Source organism: Macaca nemestrina, chromosome 8 (genome assembly GCF_043159975.1).
Source record: "Macaca nemestrina isolate mMacNem1 chromosome 8, mMacNem.hap1, whole genome shotgun sequence".
In the NCBI taxonomy this organism is placed as follows: Eukaryota; Metazoa; Chordata; class Mammalia; order Primates; family Cercopithecidae; genus Macaca; species Macaca nemestrina.
The window spans coordinates 2,801,281-2,823,303 of record NC_092132.1 but is presented as its reverse complement, the minus strand read 5'-3'; the positions used below and the strand labels follow the sequence as shown (position 1 = coordinate 2,823,303).

General features: G+C 61.2%; 1 protein-coding gene across 1 annotated transcript in view; it reads left to right on the top strand.

Moving 5' to 3' along the window:
* The first annotated feature begins 361 nt into the window (after positions 1 to 361).
* The window catches only part of LOC105488412 (adhesion G protein-coupled receptor B1), an 81,452-nt gene continuing 59,790 nt past the window's right edge, over positions 362 to 22,023 (top strand). Inside the window, 12 exon segments of the mRNA XM_071067705.1 lie at positions 362 to 1,272; positions 11,539 to 11,700; positions 12,951 to 13,061; positions 13,469 to 13,633; positions 13,804 to 13,968; positions 14,588 to 14,752; positions 15,761 to 15,925; positions 16,141 to 16,242; positions 17,704 to 17,810; positions 17,967 to 18,161; positions 19,110 to 19,178; positions 19,774 to 19,882. Coding sequence (XP_070923806.1) covers positions 489 to 1,272; positions 11,539 to 11,700; positions 12,951 to 13,061; positions 13,469 to 13,633; positions 13,804 to 13,968; positions 14,588 to 14,752; positions 15,761 to 15,925; positions 16,141 to 16,242; positions 17,704 to 17,810; positions 17,967 to 18,161; positions 19,110 to 19,178; positions 19,774 to 19,882 — 2,299 coding nt within the window. The 5' untranslated portion in view covers positions 362 to 488.

The window sequence follows — 22,023 nt, the reverse complement described above, 5'->3', positions numbered from 1 at the left end:
CCCCTCCCTGCTCAGGCTTGGGTAGAGGCGGAGGTACTTTGTTCCCCAAGCTGGGCCACTGCCCCTGCAGGTGGTCACGCTGGTGGGTGGCAGACAGACAGGTGGACGGAGCAGGTGCCTGGGAGGGTGCCAGGGCCTGTGTCTGTGGCCCAAAGTCCTCCTGCCCTCTTTGGGAGGTGGCTGAGCTGCCTCCTCTGAGACAGCCCCCTCCTCCCAGAGCCCACGACTCCCCAGGGGCTCACTCTGACCTTCTGCTCTTTCTCTTCCAGATGCTGCTGGTGGCCACAGGCTGGCACCAGGGCCCTGGACTTTAGAAGCCGTTGCTGCCCTCTCTGTCACCTGAAGCGGGGCCCTCTCCCATCCCACCCTTGCCCCGCCTCCCTGCCCCCGCCGGGCCGGCCCTGCCCGCCGCCGGACCCTGGCATGTCAAGGCCTGGTCCGTGCCTGCCTGCCCAGCCCGCGGAACCCCGGCGGCCCCGCGAGCTAGGATGAGGGGCCAGGCCGCCGCCCCGGGCCCCGTCTGGATCCTCGCCCCGCTGCTGCTGCTGCTGCTGCTGCTGGGGCGCCGCGCGCGGGCTGCCGCCGGAGCAGACGCAGGGCCGGGGCCCGAGCCGTGCGCCACGCTGGTGCAGGGAAAGTTCTTCGGCTACTTCTCAGCGGCCGCTGTGTTCCCGGCCAACGCCTCGCGCTGTTCCTGGACGCTGCGCAACCCGGATCCGCGGCGCTACACTCTGTACATGAAAGTGGCCAAGGCGCCCGTGCCCTGCAGCGGCCCCGGCCGCGTCCGCACCTACCAGTTCGACTCCTTCCTCGAGTCCACGCGCACCTACCTGGGCGTGGAGAGCTTCGACGAGGTGCTGCGGCTCTGCGACCCCTCCGCACCCCTGGCCTTCCTGCAGGCCAGCAAGCAGTTCCTGCAGATGCGGCGCCAGCAGCCGCCCCAGGACGACGAACTCGGGCCGCGGGTTGGGCCGCCGGGCCCCAGCGACGACTTCTCCGTGGAGTACCTGGTGGTGGGGAACCGCAACCCCAGCCGTGCCGCCTGTCAGATGCTGTGCCGCTGGCTGGACGCGTGTCTGGCCGGTAGCCGCAGCTCGCACCCCTGCGGGATCATGCAGACCCCCTGTGCCTGCCTGGGCGGCGAGGCGGGCGGCCCTGCCGCGGGCCCCCTGACCCCCCGCGGGGATGTCTGCTTGAGAGATGCGGTGGCTGGTGGCCCTGAAAACTGCCTCACCAGCCTGACCCAGGACCGGGGCGGGCACAGCGCCACAGGTGAGGGACTGGCGGGGAAACCTTCAGACGGGAGATGGGCAGATAGGGGGAGGTGAGCAGACAGGGGAGGCGGGTAGATGGAGGAAATGGGCGGACAGAGGAGGTGGGCGGACAGGCGGAGGTGGGTGGGCAGGAGAGGTGGGTGAGGGTCTTCTTCCGCAGGGCTGCCCTGGTTAGCACCGCTGTCTGGGGAGTATGCACCCTGGCACCCTCCCAGGCGCCTGCTCCATCCACCTGTGCACAGAGTAAGAGTGAAGGTCACTGCAAGTGTGCAGGGCCAGCCCGGGCACTCGGTGGCTGCTTGTTGAGCGTTGAAGGCCTAATTTCCTCCAGGATGGGAAAGGGTCATCCTCCTGGCTAGGAGAGGGCCCACCCTTTCTCTCCGGCAGGACAACTTTAATGAGTCAGAGGCCGCAGGGGGCTGGGGGCGGCAGGAGCCTGTGGGGCTGGATGATGCTCCTGGGGACTCCGGCTGCGTGGAAAGGTGGGCAGGTGGGCTCTGTGGAGATGCGGTCAGGAGATGAGGTTTTGGGTTGAGTGTGGTCTGGGTGGATGAATCACATCTGCCATGCGCTCTGGGTGCTGGGGCCGGGGCTGCAGCAGTGAAAACCCTGGAGATCCCTGTTCTCAGGAAGCTGCATAAGGGAGGAAGGAAAGCCCTAAGCAAGAAGACACGAGCAGCCAGGCATCGGGCAGCGATGAGAACCTTGCACAAGAACCAGGCAGGGCCAGCCCGGCACGGCAGGGTTGCTGTTGTACCTGGAGGTCAGGGAGGCTGTGAGGACCAGGGACCTTGTTCAAAGCTCGGGACAGGTGGGGGAACCTCATGCCAGGAAGAGAGAACGGCAAGTGCGGAGGCCTGGGTGGCTTTGTGCCCAGAGGGCACAGAGGGGCAGGGGCCAGTCCTGTGGGGCTGCCAGCCGCTGGGACACTGACTTTTCCTGCTAATGAGGTAGGAACCTGCAAAGGAGCAGGGTCCTCGGGGTAGAGCCTTGTGGGGGCCCAGTGGGCCTCAGTGCAGGAGATGGGTCCTGTGCACACCTAAGGCATGGAGACCCCTTGCTGACGGGTGACGTGCAAGAAAGAAAAGGAAGCCCAGGGTTTTGGTCAGAGCATCTGGGAGGATTGGGGGATTGGAGGGGTTTGAGTTTGCAATGCCAGGCGGGGGCTGACTGCGTACATCGAGTGTTTGGGGGTGAGGCCAGGCTGTGTACTCAAGGCTGGAGGGCCATCTTGGGGCAGTGGGACTCTTAGGGGTATCCAGGGGCCTTGACTTCTCTGGGGCCAGTGAGGCCTGTGGACTCCTCCTCAGAATTTTGTGTTTAAAGGCACAAAACAGGCTACACAGGGCTACAAAGGAAGCCAGTTATGCTGGAGCATGGTTCTACCCATGACGTGGGGCCATGGATCCCAGATGAGAAGCCTCTGTGAGGCTGTGAGCGGGGCTAGAGAGGGGCCAGGGGAAGGAGGGACAGGAATGAGGCTCGGCCCACCCCTCCAGTGGCCCGAGGAGGAGGGAGGCAGTGCCCCTGGGCAGTGGGGGGCCAGGAAGCCAAGTGGTCATCCCGTGTCGGGACAGGTGGGCACATCAGCTGTGTCAGGTGCCGCCAGTGGCTGGGTGGGAGGGGCTGAGGACCAAGCCCCCACCGGGCAGAGTGGAGGTCACTGTGGCCTTGGCGAGGGCGGCTTCCACGGTATGGCAGGGATGAGCACCTGAGAGGGACTGGGGAGAGAACAAAGCAGAGTATGGAGGGCTCTTTCAGGGAGCAGAGATGGGGCGGTGGATGGTTTGGGAGGTGGGAGGCTGCAGGAGGACTTGGCCCAGCGGTCACAGGCACACCTGGCCGTGCATCTTGCTCTGCCACTCCTGGTCACTTAACCCCTCGGAGCCTTGGTTCCTTCCTTGGCAGAATACCGACTCCTTGGCAGGGTATTTCCCTCTGATTGGTGGGTCTCAAGGGCCCGGCCCAAGATTACACCCACTACTGAGAGCTGGTTGTTAGCAGCTTCAGGGGGCAGCAGCTCTGCCATTCCTAATAGTGCTCGGAGCATCGTGGAGCTTGTTGGAAAGAGCTGGCGAGACAGATGCATGTGATGCATGGAGAGGCTGGGGCACCGTGTGACGTGGGTGTCGGAGGGAGCACCGAGCTTCACTCCTCACTGGGCACCTACTGAGTGCAGGCACCCTGGGGTGTAAGGTGGTCGGGCCTCCCGTGGGAGATCCCACATTATCTTGGGAACCCAAGGGCCTTAGCAGGGCTTTGGGCAGAAGAGCCAGATGGTTGGGCTGTGAGTGCAGAACAGACGCCAGCCCCAAGGGGAAGCCTGAGACAGGCTGGCAGCCGGTGCAGGCATTCGGGAGGGGACTGCCACTGGCCTGGTCAGGACGTAGCAGCAGCATTGGGAGGGAAGAGGAGGTCCTTGGGGGTGCAGCTGATGATCGACTTACTGATGAAAGGATGTGGGCATGGGCATGGAGCTCCTCCCAGGTGTCCCACCAGAAAGGAGGATGTCGGCTGAGTTGAGGAAGTGGGGCTGGGGTGGCAGGGAGAAAAAGATCTGGAGGTCAGAATGGGACTTGAGTGTGAGCTGCCCGTGAGGCAGCCAGCTGGCAGTGTCACGTGAACAGGCAACTCTGACACCTGGAGCACCAGGACAGGGCGAGGGAGGGGCAATGGATGCTTGAAAATAGCTTCTGAGCCACATATGCAAAGCCCCAGGGCCTGGGTTCAAATCCCAGCGTGACCCGGCTTGCTGTGTCCCTGGGCCAATTCCATCAGCTCTCTCATCCCCTCAGGCCCCTCATCTTTAAAACAGAAAGAGTAAAAATATCTTGTTTCCTAGATTGCCCTGAGGAATGAGAACAGGGGTGAAGTGTTTCCGAGCAGAAGTGATGTTGACGATGAAATATCAATATCCTCTCGTATTCTTAGGCAGGGGGACTCTAGAGGGCTCAGGGAGCAGAGACAGACGGGAGGCAGGGATCTTCGAGCAGCTCGGGGTGTGCAGGGAGATTCTGAGAAAGGGAATGTTTGGAAGTGGTGCTCAGAAGGAGGTGGGAGGATGTGTGTTCACGCATGTATTCATGCAAGTATGTTGTGTGTGCATGTGTGTTCACGCATGTATGTGTGCAAGTGTGGCATGTGCCCATGTTTGCATGCATGGCATATGTGTGTGTGCATATGTGCTCATGCATCTATGTAGTGTGTGTGCACCCATGTAAGTGTGGGTGCAAGTGTGTGTGTGCATGTGTGCATACATTACACACGTGCTTGTGTGCGCCACATGCATGCATGGTGTGAATGTGTGTATCGAGGCTGGGCTCTGTGCAGCAATTTTGACAGAACACAGGTAAAGGCTGTGGGGCAGGGGCCATTGGCCTTATGGAAAGATGGCTGGAGGGTACATTGACTCGGCTGCTGGCAACATGAAGCAGGAGCTTGTCATCTTGTGCAGCAGGGAGTGGAATGTGGTCACCCGGGCCCAGAGACTGTTCAGACCCTAGTGCCCATGCCCTGTGCCCAGAAGGCCCTGATGCTTCCAGGACCACAGGAGCAAAAGTGATCTCAGTAGTAATAGTCATTTATTGAGTGTTTACTTTGTGCCGGAGGCACCCGCATTTGAACACCCCTTGAGATAAGCTCCCGTGGAGGCACCCTCTGCCTCAGGGCCTCCACGTGGCTGTTCCCTCTGCCAGAAACAGTCTTTCCCAGAGACCCGCGGGGCTCCCGCCTTCCAGTCCTCAGGCAGATGTGACCTTTCAGTGCAGGCTACCCTGAACGTCCTGTTTAAAATGGCAGCAGCTCTGGCCCCACTCTCTGGCCCTTTATCCTGCCTCTGTCTCTGCATGCATGTGTCACCTCTCAACATACTGCATAATTTCCCTTATTTGTTGTGTCCACTTCTGATTGTCCAGGCCAGGATGTAAGCAACACAAAGCAGGCATTGCCGGTTTCCTGATGTGCCCCCCAGAGTGTAGAACAGTACCTGGGAGCAGCAGGCACTCAGTCAGTCCCTGTTGGAGAAAACCAGACACAGACATGTTAAGGCAGCGGCCAGGGCCACACGGCTTGTAAGTGGTAGACTGATGGCAGAGCTACTTGATGCTGCCACCGGGTGGTAACACTAGGGCTTCTGCAGTGAGCTCTGCTCAGAGCTGTGCGTGTGTGTGCATGTGTGTGCCTGTGTGTGAATGTGTGTGACTGTGTGAGTGCGTGTGCGTGCATGTGTGCATGTGTGCGAATGTGAGTGCGTGCATGTACGTGTGTGAATGTGTGTGTGCGTGCACATGTGTATGAGTGTGAATGTGTGAGTGCATGTGTGAGTGTATGTGAGTGCGTATGTGTCCGTGTGTGCGTGTGCGTGTGCGTGTGGGGGATGGGGTGTCATGAGGACCAGAGAGGCAGGTGACCATTCAGCAGACACATAGCTGAGTGGAGGCAGGGTCAACCCCAGATCCTGCCAGCTGAGACCTGTGCCCAGAGAGCTTTGTGCCCTGGCTGTGGGCCCCGGGGACACTGGAACGGGCTTGTCCATCCGTCGCTGTCCCTAGCAGGCAACGCACAGCCAAGTGCAGGAGCAAGCAGGCAGCCCAGGCCAGCCCGTGGCCCATTTTCAGCCCTGCCCCCAACACGGCCTGTCCAAATGCCACATGGCCACGTCATGCGTCAGACTCTGCAAACACTCCTCAGGCCAAGCAACTGTTCCCCTCCACCTTGCACTGCCCCACGCTCCACGGCCCCCCAGGCTGCCAGGCCCCTCCTGCCGGCTCTCTCTGGCCCTCATCTCGCCACTGCCTCCCTTTGCATTTTTCCGCCTTGGGTGAGATGGGGCCGTTTCTCTCAAGGGTTGTTTTAAATATTCATGTTTTAATTAAAGAATTTTATTGCAGAAGCGACATGGAAGATAATGAAAAAGCAGCGTCCTGGGGCCTGGGAGCAAGTGTGTGTGTCCCTGCGTGCCCTTGTGTGTGTGTGTGTGTGTCCCTGTGTGTGTGTCCCTATGTGTCCCTGTGTGGTGTGTGTGTCCCTGTGTGTGTCCCTGTGTGGTGTGTCCCTGTGTGGTGTGTGTCCCTGCATCCTGTGTGTGGTGTGTGTCCTCGTGTGTGTCCTCCGTGTACCCACAGGGAGTGGGTATGGAGGCTGGGCTGGAACTGGGTGTGGAGTGTGAACCCACACTTCTGTTGGGCTCCTGGATCCCGCAGGGGAGTGGGAGGCTGTGCTGCTGGCCAAGGGGCTGTGACCGGCCACGGAGCTAGGGTGACCTCCCCGTCCCTGCCTTGCCTCCAGGGTGAGTCAGGCTCAGCCCAGGCCCACCTGTCCAGTGACACCTCGCTCACTCCTGAGGCTGTTGGAGACAGAGTCAGGCTCAGCCCCAACCGCGGGAGCCCGGGAAGTCCTGGGAAGAGGCATCTGGAGGCCTCTCTGGGCTGTGCAGGGGCAGAGGGAGCGGCAAAGGCTGGACTGGAATTTGGAGGGGAGTCAGGACTGGAGTGGAGTTTGGGACTCCAGGTAGTCTCACGGTGACAGGGAGCACTGAGGGACTTGGGAAGGTGCCAAGGCCTCCACTGTCAGGGGTTTCTGGCTTGGACAGGGGAGCCACTCTTTTTGCACAAGGGCCAATTTAGAAAAATCTAGAAAACAAGAAGGCTTCAGTCCCCATCACAGACAACACCCATTTCAGATGGGGATGGCAGGATGGGGCCCGCTGGGAATGATATGCATGGGCCCACCATGCCCTCAGCCCTTCACCTCCTCCGCTCAGAACCAGAACGCACCCCACGCCCGCCCGGCTGCAAGAGAGGCTGAGTCAGGGCCCTGTGTTTGGGTTCCACTTCCCAGAAAGATGGGGAGAAAGGATGTGCAGCTGGCAGCAGACAGCCGGGGTCGGGGCCTGGGAGGTGCGCAGAGACTTGTCCAAGGTCTCCGGGATGGGCCCTGAGCTTTCAGGCTTGTAAACAGGGCACCATTCTCAGGCCAGGGAGCACCTGCCTGATCAAGAAAAGGAAGCAACAGGCCGGGCGCGGTGGCTCAAGCCTGTAACCCCAGCACTTTGGGAGGCCGAGACGGGTGGATCACGAGGTCAGGAGATCGAGACCATCCTGGCTAACACGGTGAAACCCCGTCTCTACTAAAAAAATACAAAAAAATAGCCGGGCAAGGTGGTGGGCGCCTGTAGTCCCAGCTACTCGGGAGGCTGAGGCAGGAGAATGGCGTGAACCCGGGAGGCGGAGCTTGCAGTGAGCCGAGATCGCGCCACTGCACTCCAGCCTGGGCGACAGAGCCAGACTCCGTCTCAAAAAAAAAAAAAAAAAAAAAAAAAAAAAGGAAGCCACAAGACTCGGCCAGCTCAGGGAGCCTCAGTTTCCCTCCTGAGAGTTGGAGACAGGACACTACCTGCTTGCAGGGCCTATGTGAGGCTTTCAGGAGATGGAGCCTTGACAGGTTTAGGGGAACCCCACTGCCCTACAAGGTTCATCGCTCTTCTTGGCTCACCTGGGAAGTGGCCTGCCGGATGGTGGGCTCGGCTTCTCAGTCCCATCCTGAGATCCACTGGTGCCCGCCTCTGTGGCGGGAGGAATGAGGGCCGGCCACTTGGGCCCCGCCTGTAGGAGCTACTGGCAGCAGGTGGGCTAAGTCAGGCCACAGGGAGCCCCATCTGCCCTCTGGGGCCCTCCTTTCCACGTCCGTGCAGAGGGCCCTGGTCCAGGTCTCAGAGGAGAAGTCTGGGTGCCACAGGACAGACCCTAACTCAGAGCCTGGGCTGGGGGTGGGGTCATCCCTGGGACACACTGTGGTGCCCGGGACCTGGTGGCAGAGCAGGGCGGGAATGGCGGAACTGACCCTCCAGCCCCGGTGCTGCCTGACCTGCTGGACTCGGGAGACCTCTGCTGGCTACAGACAGAAGTGCACAGCTCCCCTCCAGAGGAGAGGCCGGAAGCTGGGGAGGCCCAGCTGGAGGGAGGGACACCCCCTGCGCCCCCCTGCACCCCCATCCCAGCCAACTCAGGGTGCGGGCTGTGGGGAGCTCACAGCCTCCAGTCTAGGGCGCCAGGGTGGGAAGGACACCAGGAGGCCTCTCACCAAACACCCTCTCCCCTGGGTGGCCAGGCTGCCTAGGGCCGTTAATTGGCTCTATTCATCCCCTTAATGAGATGGAAATGAGGCTTCCAGACAGAGCTGGCATTGAGTGGGGGAAGAAAGGCGGCTTCTTTCCGGGCCTGGAGGGGCAGCCCACCCCCCAGCCTGCTTGCTGCTCCTCTGCTGCCCCTCACTGCCCACCCAGCTCAGACACACTGTGGCCACCCAGCAAAGGGTGGCTTGAACACCTCTGCGCCCTGCACTACAGACCCCAGGGGCTCCATCCTGGCTTTGATGCATTCACTGGGCAAACACTTATTGAGTGTCAGCTATGTGAGGGGACACACATAAAAAACAAACCAAGAATAAAAATAGCAGCTACCGTTTTCTCAGTGTTTATTAGTGGCAGGAGTGTGACCAAGATGAAGGATCAGTCTGTGACTGGGATCAGGGCTCAGAATGTGACAGGATCAGGAATTCTGTGTCCAGGACCAGAGGTCAGTCTGTGATGAGGATCAAGGCTCAGTATGTGACCAGGGTTAGGAATCAGTGTGACTAGAATCCAGACTCAGTATGCATCCAGGGTCAGCTTGTGACCTGGATCAGGGCTCAGCACAGGTCCAAAGTCAGGGCTCAGTATGTGACCAGGGTCAGGGCTTGGTTTGTGGGGGCAGGGTGATCCATCCTCTGGGCCAGTGTCCCCCCTGCACAGCCTCTCCTGATGTGCCCCCGCCCCTTCTACCCCTACCACATCCTTACCACCTGGGTCACCAAGGTAACCAGCCCTGAAATGAGTGGGTGTTTTGGCAGCTGAGGCCTAACCTGGGTCTATCCTGAAAGGCTGCGCGCTGCAGCAGTTGCCATGGGAACCGAGTGGCATCCTCCGATGAGCCTGGCTTGGACACCCTCTCTCTCCCACCCACTGCCAGTTTCCACGTCACTCAGGCTTCCGCGTGGGGGTTGGGCTGGGATGGCGAGGGGGGTGCTGCAGTACGTACCACCCTGACCCATTGCCAGGCCCGCCTCTCAGGACCCCGTCTGTGCCTTTGCCTCATAATCGGGGGGTGAGATGCCTTCAGCAGGGGAGACCACTGAGGCCTGGAGCGCCTGGGCCCCGGTCAGTCCTGGCAGGAGGCCGTAGTCTGGGGGATGGGGGGGGCGTTTGGAATCTGACCACCAGTTCAAGTCCAGGTTCCTCTCCTTGTCCTGAGTTAGGGCATGTGACAGGGCAGCCACGAAGGGCCTGTCACCTGTTCCTGTGCTGTGGGCACATGCCACCCTGTCCTGCCCTTGTGCCCTGGAGGCTGTGCTGGGTCCCCTACCTCCCCTGGCATGGCATGGGCCAAGCACGTTGTGGAGGAAGCAGCCAGGTGCTCTCCTCTCTGGGACCTATGGGAGTGTGGCTCTGTAAGGGAAGGGAGAGGGTTCTGCAGCAGGTGTGGGGGCCTGGAAGATTCCCCCCACCCGATGGTCCCCAGCAGGGAGAATGAGGCACCCACTCCTCACACAGCTGTGGCAGGTCAAGTCCCTCTCTTGCGTCTCATCCCCGTGCCCCTGGCACCCCCTGCTGGTCAGTCCTGGCATAGGTGTGGGGAAGTGGGGCAGGGTGGGGGGCGCTCTGGTTGGACACTGAGTTTGCTGAAAATCAAAGTGGGGCCCCAGGAATCAACTCTGACCCAAATGACAATGCCCACACACCATCCTCCCCACATGCATTTTTGCTGTTTGCCTTCCCACTGCTCAGTCCTGGGAGGTCAGCCACTATCCTCATGTTGTAAATGATGGGAGTGAGGCCAGTGGGTGGTGGAGCCACTGGGGGAACCTGGCGGCTGGAGCTCCCCTGGGGTCTCCTTCAGTCCACACTCCCACTGAGGGAGGCAGGGCCCCTTCCCTGAGGCTCTGAGAGGCCCTGGGGCCCTTCTGGTGGGTCAGGGTGGCCTGTGCTTGGCCTGATTGCTGCCCCGGGGCCTCCCCTGCTGTGCCTGGGATCGAGAGGCCAGATCCCCAGTGCTCCCCAGTGGCAGCATGGGGCAGTGGCCCCAACTTCATGGTGGGTCCCCTTGTGGTGGCCGCCAGCTGTCTCCTCGCCACCTTGGCCAGGAGCAGGCACTTGGCAAGGGCTGAATGCCCTTTCCAAGTCGCCCTGACCCTGCTGCATTGGGTGTGCATTAGCCCAGAGTGCTGGGCAGGAGGCCCAAACGGGATGCCTGGACGAGGCAGCCCCTTCCCGGCCCCCTGGTGCCGTTGCCCCTCTCTGGCCCACAGATGGCAGTGGCCCTCTCCTGCTTTGTGCTCCTCCATGGCTACCCAGTGCTCCAGGACCACGGGCACTCCAAGTGGCCCAAAGTGTTCTTGGCAGCACGAGGACCCCCGGGGAGCAGAGACTCCTGGGGCATGAGGTCTGGTTTGCTGGGGGAACACAGGTCCATAAAGGCCGTGGGCACTGTTAGGGCCGGGATGGAGGAAGACCCACCAGAGAAGCTGAACAGAGTGGCTGGGGTCAGGGCAGGGGTGTGGTGGGAAGGGGCCTGCAGGCATTTGTCACAGGCTCCCTCGTGTGGCCAGCTGGCCAGGTCCAGGGCAGGCTCAGTCAGGCTGTGCCCTGGGTTCGAGGCCCTGGTTGGATACCAGGTGTGAGGCCTTGGTCACCACTGGTATCCCTGCGTGGGGTGAGGAAGCGGCTGCAGGTCACAGCTGGGGTGTGAAATGTGGAGCCCTGGTGATGAGGATGGCGACCCTCCGCTGAGCCCATGAGGAAACTGAGGCTCTGATGAGCAGGGCCTGGCCAGAAACTGGATGGAGCCTGGGGGCTTCCAGGCGTGCCAGGAAGGAGAGCTTTGGCGGCCAGGCCCCTCCACCCTCCGCTCACCATCAGGACGCTGAGTTGTGAGGCAGCCCTCGAGTGGGCGAAGGTCGTTATCCCTTCATCATCCTGGCAGCAAACCTGTCCAGCGGCGGTTGGCACACGGGGACCCTTCCGGCTCAGGCGTGACCTGAGCTCTCCAGAGTGGACCCGGGAGCTGGGTAGACACCGGACCCCCAGGTCCTCCCAGGCCAGGCTGTCCCCGGCACTGCGGCCCCTCCCGACCCGGGCCAGCCTCGGCGGGCTTAGCACCCCCATGATTTACCCCGTCCAGGCCACGAGCCCCTGCCCTACCCTGATCCCCGTCCTCTGGTCTCCCCCCAGGCGGCTGGAAGCTGTGGTCCCTGTGGGGCGAATGCACGCGGGACTGCGGGGGAGGCCTCCAGACGCGGACGCGCACCTGCCTGCCCGTGCCGGGAGTGGAGGGCGGCGGCTGCGAGGGGGTGCTGGAGGAGGGTCGCCAGTGCAACCGCGAGGCCTGCGGCCGTGAGTGCGGGCGGGGCGGGGCGGAGCCAGAGCCCTGGAGAGGCGGGGCTTGTGGGGGAGGGGCGGGGCCCTGGAGAGGAGGGGCCTCGAGCACAAGGGGCTGGTGGGGGCAGGGAGGGGTAGGGCCCAGAGCAACAGGGCCGGTGGAGGGAGGGGCTTAGGGCGGGACCAGGTAGGGGCGGGGCCTGGGCCTGGCAGGCGCTGGGCGGGGCCTGCAGGAAGAGTGAATAGGGTGAGTCTGGGCTCTGAGAAGCAGGACCTCAACTCGGGGCTGGCCCGTGGGAGTGGGGCCTAGCCGGGGGAGCAGAGGTGAGGGCCCCGAAGAGTGTGGTGCTTGGGGCTGGGTGGGACTAGATGGGGCTTTCTTTTTTTTGTTTTTTGGTGTTTTTTTTTGAGAGGGAGTCTTGCTGTGTCACCCAGGCCGGAGTGCAGTGGTAAGATCTCGGCTCACTGCGAACTCCGCCTCCCGGGTTCACGCCATTCTCCTGCCTCAGCCTCCCGAGTAGCTGGGACTACAGGCGCCTGCCACCACGTCCGGCTAATTTTTTGTATTTTTAGTAGATGGTATCGATCTCCTGACCTCGTGATCCCAAAGTGCTGGGATTACAGGCATGAGCCGCCGCACCCGGCCTAGATGGGGCTTTCTTCCCGTTTGTGGATTGGGGGTTTTGGAGGGTGTGCGGAAGGCTGGCTGTGGGAGCTCTGGCCAAGCCAGACCTCCTGCCCCAGCCGGATGCTGCCTCCAGAATGTATTTCTCTAATAAGGCTCTCTAATGACCCCATGCATTTTTTAGCTGCTTCCATGAAGTTAAATCACGTTGTAATGAGACTGTCTTTGGGCTTTTTCCTTGGTGAACTTTCCTGGGGAGAGGAGCTCCTCTCAGGAGCCTGGGGAGGGGCCTGGGGCGTCAGATGGCCTGCGGGACGGAGGCAGGGGCGCTGTTGGGGTGCCAGGCAGGGGAAAGCAGCCACCACTTAGTGCGGGCTGCCGTCCTGCAGGTGAATGCTGGCCTGTGGGCAATGAAGGCAGTGAGGGAGTGGGCGCAGGGTACGGGAGACGGGACCCACAGGAAGGGTCCCCTGTTGACCAGATGAGGGCTGGTGCCAGGCTGGGCGCTCTGGTCCCTGGCTTCCCAACTGCCCAGTGGAGCCAGGTCGCCCAGTGCTGGCGGGCTCAGAGCACTGTGGCCACAGAGAGAGAGGACGGGGGCAAAGCACTGCTCCCGTGCTGACCTGAGCCCGTCCTGCAGCCGCTGGGCGCACCAGCTCCCGGAGCCAGTCCCTGCGGTCCACAGATGCCCGGCGGCGTGAGGAGCTGGGGGACGAGCTGCAGCAGTTTGGGTTCCCAGCCCCCCAGACCGGTGAGCTGGCGGGAGGGGGGTGGGCAGGACTAGGGCTTTGGGAAATACTGTAAGTTAACAATCACCACTAGTTATGGGTAGTAACTTGAACAACTAGACTAACCCGTCAGGTGCTGGGCTCTTGTCTCCTGACTGATTGGCATTAGGGGAACTGGTGTAAGGTGAGGAGACCTGTCCCTGGCCAGACCCCAGAGGCCCAGGGATGGCACAGACCGGCTCTCAGGGCTTCCAGCCTTGTAGGGGAAATGACCAGTTCTTGAGATCAGCCTGGTTCGAAGGCCCGGGGGCTCTGCCCCAGCCCTGCTGCCTGCTCCCCAGCAGGGCAGCCCTCCTGCTGCGGGATCCGGCCCCGGTCTGACTGCAGCCCCGTGGGCGGCAGGCCTGTGACGCTGTAGTGGGGCCTGCAGGTGACCCAGCAGCCGAGGAGTGGTCCCCGTGGAGCGTGTGCTCCAGCACCTGCGGCGAGGGCTGGCAGACCCGCACGCGCTTCTGCGTGTCCTCCTCCTACAGCACGCAGTGCAGCGGACCCCTGCGCGAGCAGCGGCTGTGCAACAACTCCGCCGTGTGCCCAGGTGGGTGGGAACTTGGGCTTCGGCAGCGGGCGGCTGGGGCAGTGGGCAGCCGGGGCAGTGGGGGGCTGGGGCAGCAGAAGGCCAGGGCAGCAGGGGGCTGGGGCAGTGGGCGGCCAGGGCTTCAGGGACCGTGGCAGCAGAGGGCAGCAGCACCTTCCGTCCCTCTGCAGTGCATGGTGCCTGGGACGAGTGGTCACCCTGGAGCCTCTGCTCCAGCACCTGTGGCCGTGGCTTTCGGGATCGCACGCGCACCTGCAGGCCCCCCCAGTTTGGAGGCAACCCCTGTGAGGGCCCTGAGAAGCAAACCAAGTTTTGCAACATCGCCCTGTGCCCTGGTAGGTGAGAGGGAGGGCGTGGGGACAGGGAGGAAGGGAAGAAAAGAGAGGTCACAGTAGGCCACTGGCCAGGCCTGGGAACCCAGCTTTGCCCACTCCAGACCCACCTCAGGGTGCTCAGAGGTTGGAACCTCAGACTGGGTTCAGGAAGCAGGCTGACGTGTGACCTTGGGGCATTTCCCACCCATGTCCCAGGTTGGGTGTGGGGTGGTGGCCCCCAGGGTGTTCACACCTGTGTCCCAGGCTGGGTGAGGGCTGCTGGCCCCCAGGGTGTTCTCACCCATGTCACAGGCTGGGCGTGGATGGTGGCCCCCAGGGTGTTCACACCCATGTCACAGTCTGGGTGTGGGCTGGTGGGCCCCAAGGTGTTTACACCCATATCAGGCTGGGTATGGGGTGGTGGCCCCCGGGGTTTACTCTCTCGTGTCCCAGCCTGGATGTTCTCACCCATGTCACAGGCTGGGTGTGGGTAGTGGCCCCCAGGGTGTTCTCACCTATGTCCTAGGCTGAGTGTGAAGCAGTAGCCTCCAGGGTGCTCACACCCACATCCCAAGCCAGGCATTGGGGTGCCGGGTGTTCACGCCCACTTCGTGTCCCCTTCCTCCCCCGGGCCGGGCAGTGGATGGAAACTGGAACGAGTGGTCGAGCTGGAGCGCCTGCTCCGCCAGCTGCTCCCAGGGCCGACAGCAGCGCACGCGTGAATGCAACGGGCCTTCCTATGGGGGCGCCGAGTGCCAGGGCCACTGGGTTGAGACCCGAGACTGCTTCCTGCAGCAGTGCCCAGGTCAGGGGTGCGCCGGGCTGGGGTTGGGGGCACCTAACAAGCAGGAACCTCTAGGGAGGGGACAAGCCCCACGGCGGGTGGGGGTAACCATGGGCCCTGGTATGTGACTGAGGAGGGAGTGGGGTGCACAGTGGGGTCTGCAGTGGCCGTGGGGGAAACGGGGCGTGGAGTGGCTGCAGGGTGAGTGAGGTGCACTGTGGGGTGGGGGGGGGCCATGAGGAGAGTGGGGCATGGGGTGGCCATTGGGAGAGGAGTGGGGTGCACAGTGGGACTTGGGGTGTCTGTGGGGGAAGTAGAGTGTGGCCGTGGGGTAGTGGGGTGCACAGTGGGACTTGGGGTGTCTGTGGGGGAAGTAGAGTGTGGCCATGGGGTAGTGGGGTGCACAGTGGGACTTGGGGTGTCTGTGGGGGAAGTAGAGTGTGGCCGTGGGGTAGTGGGGTGCACAGTGGGACTTGGGGTGTCTGTGGGGGAAGTAGAGTGTGGCCGTGGGGTAGTGGGGTGCACAGTGGGACTTGGGGTGTCTGTGGGGGAAGTAGAGTGTGGCCGTGGGGTAGTGGGGTGCACAGTGGGACTTGGGGTATCTGTGGGGGAAGTGGAGTGTGGGGTGACCATGGAGTAGCAGGGTGCACAGTGGGACTTGGGGTGTCTGTGGGGGAAGTGGAGTGTGGGGTGACTGTGAGGTAGCAGGGTGTACAGTGGGACTTGGGGTATCCATGGCGAAGAGGAGTGTGGGGAGGCCGTGGGGTAGCGGGGTGTACAGTGAGGCGTGGAGGGTGGTGGGGTTGGCTGCATGTGGGAGTTTGCTTTATTTTGTATCAGGCTGTTGACTGATTTCTCCTCTCCTGGTCTGAATTTCCCTTCTCCTGACCTCCTGCCCCACATCCCTGGGTCGCTGTGTTTCACTGCCGCACGGCTCTGTGTGCGTCCCTGTCTGTGTCCTTGTGTCACTGTGGCTCCTGCACCCCGCCCTCCTTGTCGCCTGTGCCCTGTGTCTGGCTGTGCCTGCAGTGGATGGCAAGTGGCAGGCCTGGGCGTCATGGGGCAGTTGCAGCGTCACGTGTGGGGCTGGCAGCCAGCGACGGGAGCGCGTCTGCTCCGGGCCCTTCTTCGGGGGAGCAGTCTGCCAGGGCCCCCAGGATGAGTACCGGCAGTGCGGCACCCAGCGGTGTCCTGGTGAGGCCCCTCCCACCTGGGCTGGGCGGTGGGGAGGGCTGGTGGCAATCGGGCAGGCTCGGGCTCTGCTGTCACCCACGTGGTGTGTTGGGGGCTCCCGTCCCGTCCTCATAGTGATGCCCGCTCCAGGCGCCTTGCAAGGGTCTGGGCCTTCCAGAGCCAGCTGCTGGCTCTCAGTACCCCTTCCTGAACCCCTGTCCTGGGCTCCTTGGCAGAGCCCCATGAGATCTGTGATGAGGACAACTTTGGTGCTGTGATCTGGAAGGAGACCCCAGCGGGAGAGGTGGCTGCCGTCAGGTGTCCCCGCAACGCCACAGGTGAGCGCTGGAGAGCACGTGGTGTATGGAGGCTCCCATCCTGCCCTCATGGTGATGCCCACGCTGAGGTGCTGTCAGCACTGGGACACGGCCCAGGCACGGAGCCCAGACAGCCTGCGTGCGCTGGCGCGTGGTGGTGGGGCCACAAGCCCGGGGCACCGTGTGAGAACTCTGTGGCAGCCGCTGTTCCGAGCACTCGCTAGGGGCTGGCACCCATGCTCCGCCCTAATGCAAGACATCCGTGGAGTCTCAGCAACCCAAGAAGCCGCCACCATTTACAGCTGGGAAACTGAGGCACAGGGAAGTGAATGCACTTGCCCTGGGCTTGCAGGGACAGGAAGAGGAGGTCTCCGCTGAATGCCAGCCTCAAGGAGAAAGCAGGGCTCCATGGGGAAGGGCTCACTGCACTAGGGGCGGGCCTCCTTCGCCCCTCCTTTTTGAAGAAGTACAAGTGCTTTATGTCCCTGACAGGCAGCAGGCAGGGAGGATGGGAGCCCAGGTTCAAACTCTGGTTCTGCCCTTGTTTGCTGTGTGACATTCAGAAACTGACTTAACCTCCCTGAGCCTCAGTGTTCTCCTCTGTAGGATGAGAGCAGTCGGGGTTCCTCTGCTCGGAGCTGCTGTGGGGAGGTGTGGGGGACGGCGGCGGGGGCCCTGTATTGCCAGCTGCAGCTGCTGCTCCTCCCTCGCTCTTCTGATTACAGAACAGAGCATGTTCTTGGTAGCAGATTGCAAATGCTGAGAAGCAAAATGAAGCACGTGAATGCCGCACGGTGGCGTGCCTCCCCTGGCCTTTGGTCCACGTGCATGGCTGGGTCTCCGGGTGCCCCTCATTTTTGGCCCCATCTAAACCAGGTTCTGCATCCAGTCCCGCGGCTCTTGTCGGGGGTTGAACTTGTCTTGTGACAGTTCTCTGTGGCTGCCGCCACCCTATAAACACTCAGCTGTCCCTGTTTCTCTGATGATGTCCTGGGAGTGAGCTCTGTATCACAGGGTGTGCTATGTTTAAGGCTGTTTCCCCCTTAATGCCCAGCAGCACCCCAAGGTTGCCCCCATGTCTCTGGGCCAGGCTGAGGCCCCTGTAGCCCGGTGGATGCAGCCAGGCCGGGGCCCAGGGTGCTGGTTCCCTCCAGGGCTCTGGGTTAGTTAGAAGGGGCTCCGAATGAGCTCATGGCTGAACTCTGAAGCCCCTGCGCAGCCGAGAGCTCCACCTCCATGCGGCGGGGTTCCTGAAGGCTTAGCTCTTGGTGGGTCCTGAGTCCTTGGGGCAGGTAGCAGCTCGAAATGTGTTGAAGGGAATGAGGTCCCTGTGTGGACTCAGCTCTCCGTGTGAGGCCAGGGGCAAGTCCCTGTTTCTGGGGCCCACAGGGTCCCATCCAGAGGGTCTGCTGCCAGGGGCCGAGGGTGGGATTCCTGGGCCAGGCAATGAGTGTCCACCTGAGAAGGGGGAGGTCTCCCCAGGACTCATCCTTCGACGGTGTGAGCTGGACGAGGAAGGCATCGCCTACTGGGAGCCCCCCACCTACATCCGCTGTGTTTCCATTGACTACAGAAACATCCAGATGATGGTGAGGGCCAGTTCCCGGGGGTCCCCAACCCCTCCCCAACCACCCCGGCCACACAGGTCGGGATCCTGCAGAGCGTCCTAGGCATGGGAGGTCCTGGGTGGCTGCCTGGATGTGTCCCACAGAGGTGAAGGCACCCGCCCTCTCCATCTTCCGCAGACCCGGGAGCACCTGGCCAAGGCTCAGCGAGGGCTGCCGGGGGAGGGGGTCTCAGAGGTCATCCAGACACTGGTGGAGATCTCTCAGGACGGGACCAGCTACAGTGGGGACCTGCTGTCCACCATCGATGTCCTGAGGAACATGACAGAGATTTTCCGAAGGGCGTACTACAGCCCCACCCCTGGGGATGTACAGGTGGGCTCCCCGAGGGAGATTTTGGAAGAGGGTGTCAGGAAGGTGTCTGGGGAGCCCTCCTGGACCTTAGAGATGGATCCTCAACCCTGACCACAGCCCGGGCCCTAACCCATGTCATGGGTCAAACTCTGACCTTTGTCACTCATCTAATCTTGGTTACACATTGAGCCCTGATCATAGGCTGAGCCCTGACCCTGGTCACACGCTGAGCTCTGGTCATAAGCTGAGCCCTGATCCTGGTCACATGCTGAGCCCTGGTCATATGCTGAGCCCTGACCCTGGTCACACACTGAACCCTGACCCTAGTCACACACTGAGCCCTGATCATAGGCTGAGCCCTGACCCTGGTCACACGCTGAGCTCTGGTCATAAGCTGAGCCCTGATCCTGGTCACATGCTGAGCCCTGGTCACATGCTGAGCCCTAATCCTGGCCATGCACTGAGCCCTGACCCTGGTCACACACCATGTCCTGACTCTGGTCACACTCTGAGTTCTGAACCTTGTCACAAACTGAGCCCTGATCCTGGTCATACACTGAACCCTGACCCTGGTCACATGCTGAGCCCTGATCCTGGTCACACACTGAGCCCGGACACTGGTCACACACTGATCCCTGACCCTGGTCACACTGAGCCCTGATCCTGGTCACACACTGAGCCTGGACACTGGTCACATACTGAACCCTAACCCTGGTCACATGCTGAACCCTGACCCTGATCACATGCTGAGTCCTGACCCTGGTCACACACTGAGCCTCAATCCTGGTTATACATTGAACCCTGGCCCTGGTCACAGTGAGCTCCAACCCTGGTCACATGCTGAGCCCTGATCCTGGTCCCATATTGAACCCTGACCCTGGTCACACACTGAGTCCTGACCCTGGTCACAGTGAACGGTGATTTTGTGCCCTGTTCTCTGTCACTGGCCCTTCTTCCTCTTCTTTCCAGAACTTTGTCCAGATCCTTAGCAACCTGCTGGCAGAGGAGAATCGGGACAAGTGGGAGGAGGCCCAACTGGTAGGGCCTGGGGCCCCCACAGTCAGCAGCCTCAGGAGGGGTGCAGGCACAGCTGGTGCCTCCCTGGTCTCCAGCTGGCCTGGGGTGGGGTCCCGCTGGGTGCTCCGGGTTGGGATCCCAGGATGGCCTCTTGTTGGTGTTGGTGGCACTGAGGAAGCTCAGCGTTCCCAGCCTGTTTCCTCGTTAGTCTGAGGACAGTCATTTATTTCACGGGGCTCAGTGAGGAGGTTCGGGAGAACACTGAGCACATGGGAACGCCGAGGCGGCTGGGACATAGGGCCCTCCTCACGTGGGGGCAGTGGCAGTGCTCACTCCCCCAAGCTGACCTCCAGCAGCCGCCACTCCACCTGGCATGGGGGCTGTGGGTATCCAGAGACTCTCCCCTAGCCTGGGCTTCCCATGGGTGGGGCACAGCAGCCCCTCTGGGCATCTGCGTTCTCATCCCCAAAGTGGAGTACTCAGAGGTCACCAGCCCCACTTCCTCGAAATGTTAGGAAATGGCCAATAAGAAAAGGAGGGACAGGGAAGGGAAGGAGGCAGGGGCTGAGGTATGGCGGGGCCTCCTCCCTGGGCTGCTCACCCCCCTGCCCCCCAGGCGGGCCCCAACGCCAAGGAGCTGTTCCGGCTGGTGGAGGACTTTGTGGACGTCATCGGCTTCCGTATGAAGGACCTGAGGGATGCATACCAGGTGACAGACAACCTGGGTAAGCCTGCCTGCCTGTTGCCACCCCCCACGCCTTGCTCTGCAGCCCTGGGCCTCAGCGTCCTCGTCTGTATAAAGAGGCAGTGACCAGACAGCCTCTGTGGGCTCTCCCAGCCAATTTCTCAGATAGGTCCTGTTTTCAGTCTCCTGAGGGTTGATGATGTGACCTGGGAGGGGATCAGACACAGCCCAGGGGCTGCGGACCTGGGAGCTCCATTCCCGAGCCAGCACCTCGCATGTACCCACCGGGAGCCGAGGCTCATTCTGCCTGTCACCCCCGGTGTCCTCCCTGTGGAGCTTCAGAGGCAGGGGCTGTGCAGCCCACACCTTCCCGCTTGTCAGTCCCAGCAGTGCCTTCCCAGAGGGGCCGGGACCCCACCCAGCTCCGCGGTTTCCTCGTTTCTAAAATGCGATGATAACAGTGCCCACCTCACGGGGAGGTAGAGACTGATGAGGCGAGTGAGTGCCTGAACCCCGGGGTAAAAGGTGACTGTCATTACAAACACTCACAGCAATTCTGTTTAGTGACTGTTATACAGTGCCCTCAGATACCTCTCAAAAGCCACATTTCCCAAACTTTCCCTGCCTTGGTCAGAGAGTCTCTCAAAGCAAAGGACCCAGGAGTGGATGCTGGCCCCAGCTATGATCCACAGAGCCCCAAGGAGGAACAGTGTCACCTCCCCTGTGAGGATGTTTAACCTCTAGTGATATGACCAGGATCAGCTGAACTTTGTCAGCACACACACCCTGGAGCGTTGCCTGGTGCCCAGGACATAACTGGTGGCCAGCTTCCAGGGTGCTCGGCACGGCCCAGGGTGCTCGGAATGGCCAGCACACACTTCGAACCCTGAGCACAGTGGTTACCCCACATGCTTCATAACCGTGTCTCAGTCCGTTTCCTGTTGCTGTCACTGAAGGGGTAATCTATAAAGATGAGAGATTCTGGAGGCCGGAAAGTCCAAGATCATAGCTCCAGCTGTGAGTGAGTGCCCTCCTGCTGCAGCATGGCATGGCAGAGGCAGCCCATGAGAGATGGAACAAGAATGCCCGCTGAAGTCTCCCTTCCCATAATGCCACTAAAGCCATCATGGGGGCCACCCTCATGACCTCCCAAAGGCCCCACCCCCAAGTTCCATTAGCAGATGAAATTGGGGATTCAGGCCGGGCGTGGTGGCTCAAACTTGTAATCCCAGCACTTTGGGAGGCCGAGATGGGCAGATCACGAGGTCAGGAGATCGAGACCATCCTGGCTAACACGGTGAAACCCCGTCCCTACTAAAAAATACAAAAAACTAGCCAGGCGAGGTGGCGGCGCCTGTAGTCCCAGCTACTCGGGAGGCTGAGGCAGGAGAATGGTGTGAACCCGGGAGGCGGAGCTTGCAGTGTGCTGAGATCCGGCTACTGCACTCCAGCCTGGGAGACAGAGCGAGACTCCGTCTCAAAGGAAAAAAAAAAAAGAAATTAGGAATTCAGTTTCCAACATGTAAGCGTTTACAGGACACATTCAAGCTGTAGCACGCCGCAGACGCCCTGTGCATCCCATACGCTCCACTCACTCGTGCTCAGCCTCACTCACTCCCAGGACCTTGCTTCTCTGCCCAGGCCCCCACCCCTACATCCCTCCCTCACTCAGCTGCCAAGAACTGGACGCCAGCGAGAGCGGCTTCCCATGGCGTCTCTTTATGCATACCAGGTGAAAGGAATAATCCCTCCCGACCGTCAGAGCTGTAGGCCACAGTGACACAAGCTGCATGTAGACAGACTACGAAGGCTTGAACTCTGATCCTTGCAGCCAGCCTTAAACCCAGAGACCTGCCATGACCGGGTTGATGACCCAGTGGTTTCACCAATAGAAATGTTCATTTCAATATTCATCTCGTCAGAAGGTGCTTGGCACTCCTGAGGTGTCGCATCCCCAGGCCTAAAACAGTCCGAGGACCTTTAAATTAAGCAACCCTAACTTCCATGCGACCAGGCCTGTACTGCAGGCAGCACTCAGACATGTCTGGTGGAAACCATAGCTTCATGCCTATTGTACTCGAACAAGTCCCACTAAAACATGCCCAAGACGGATCGACATTCTTATTATAATGTCTTTGGGAGGCTAACTAGCATTAACCTTTTAAATTAAAGACTGAGGTT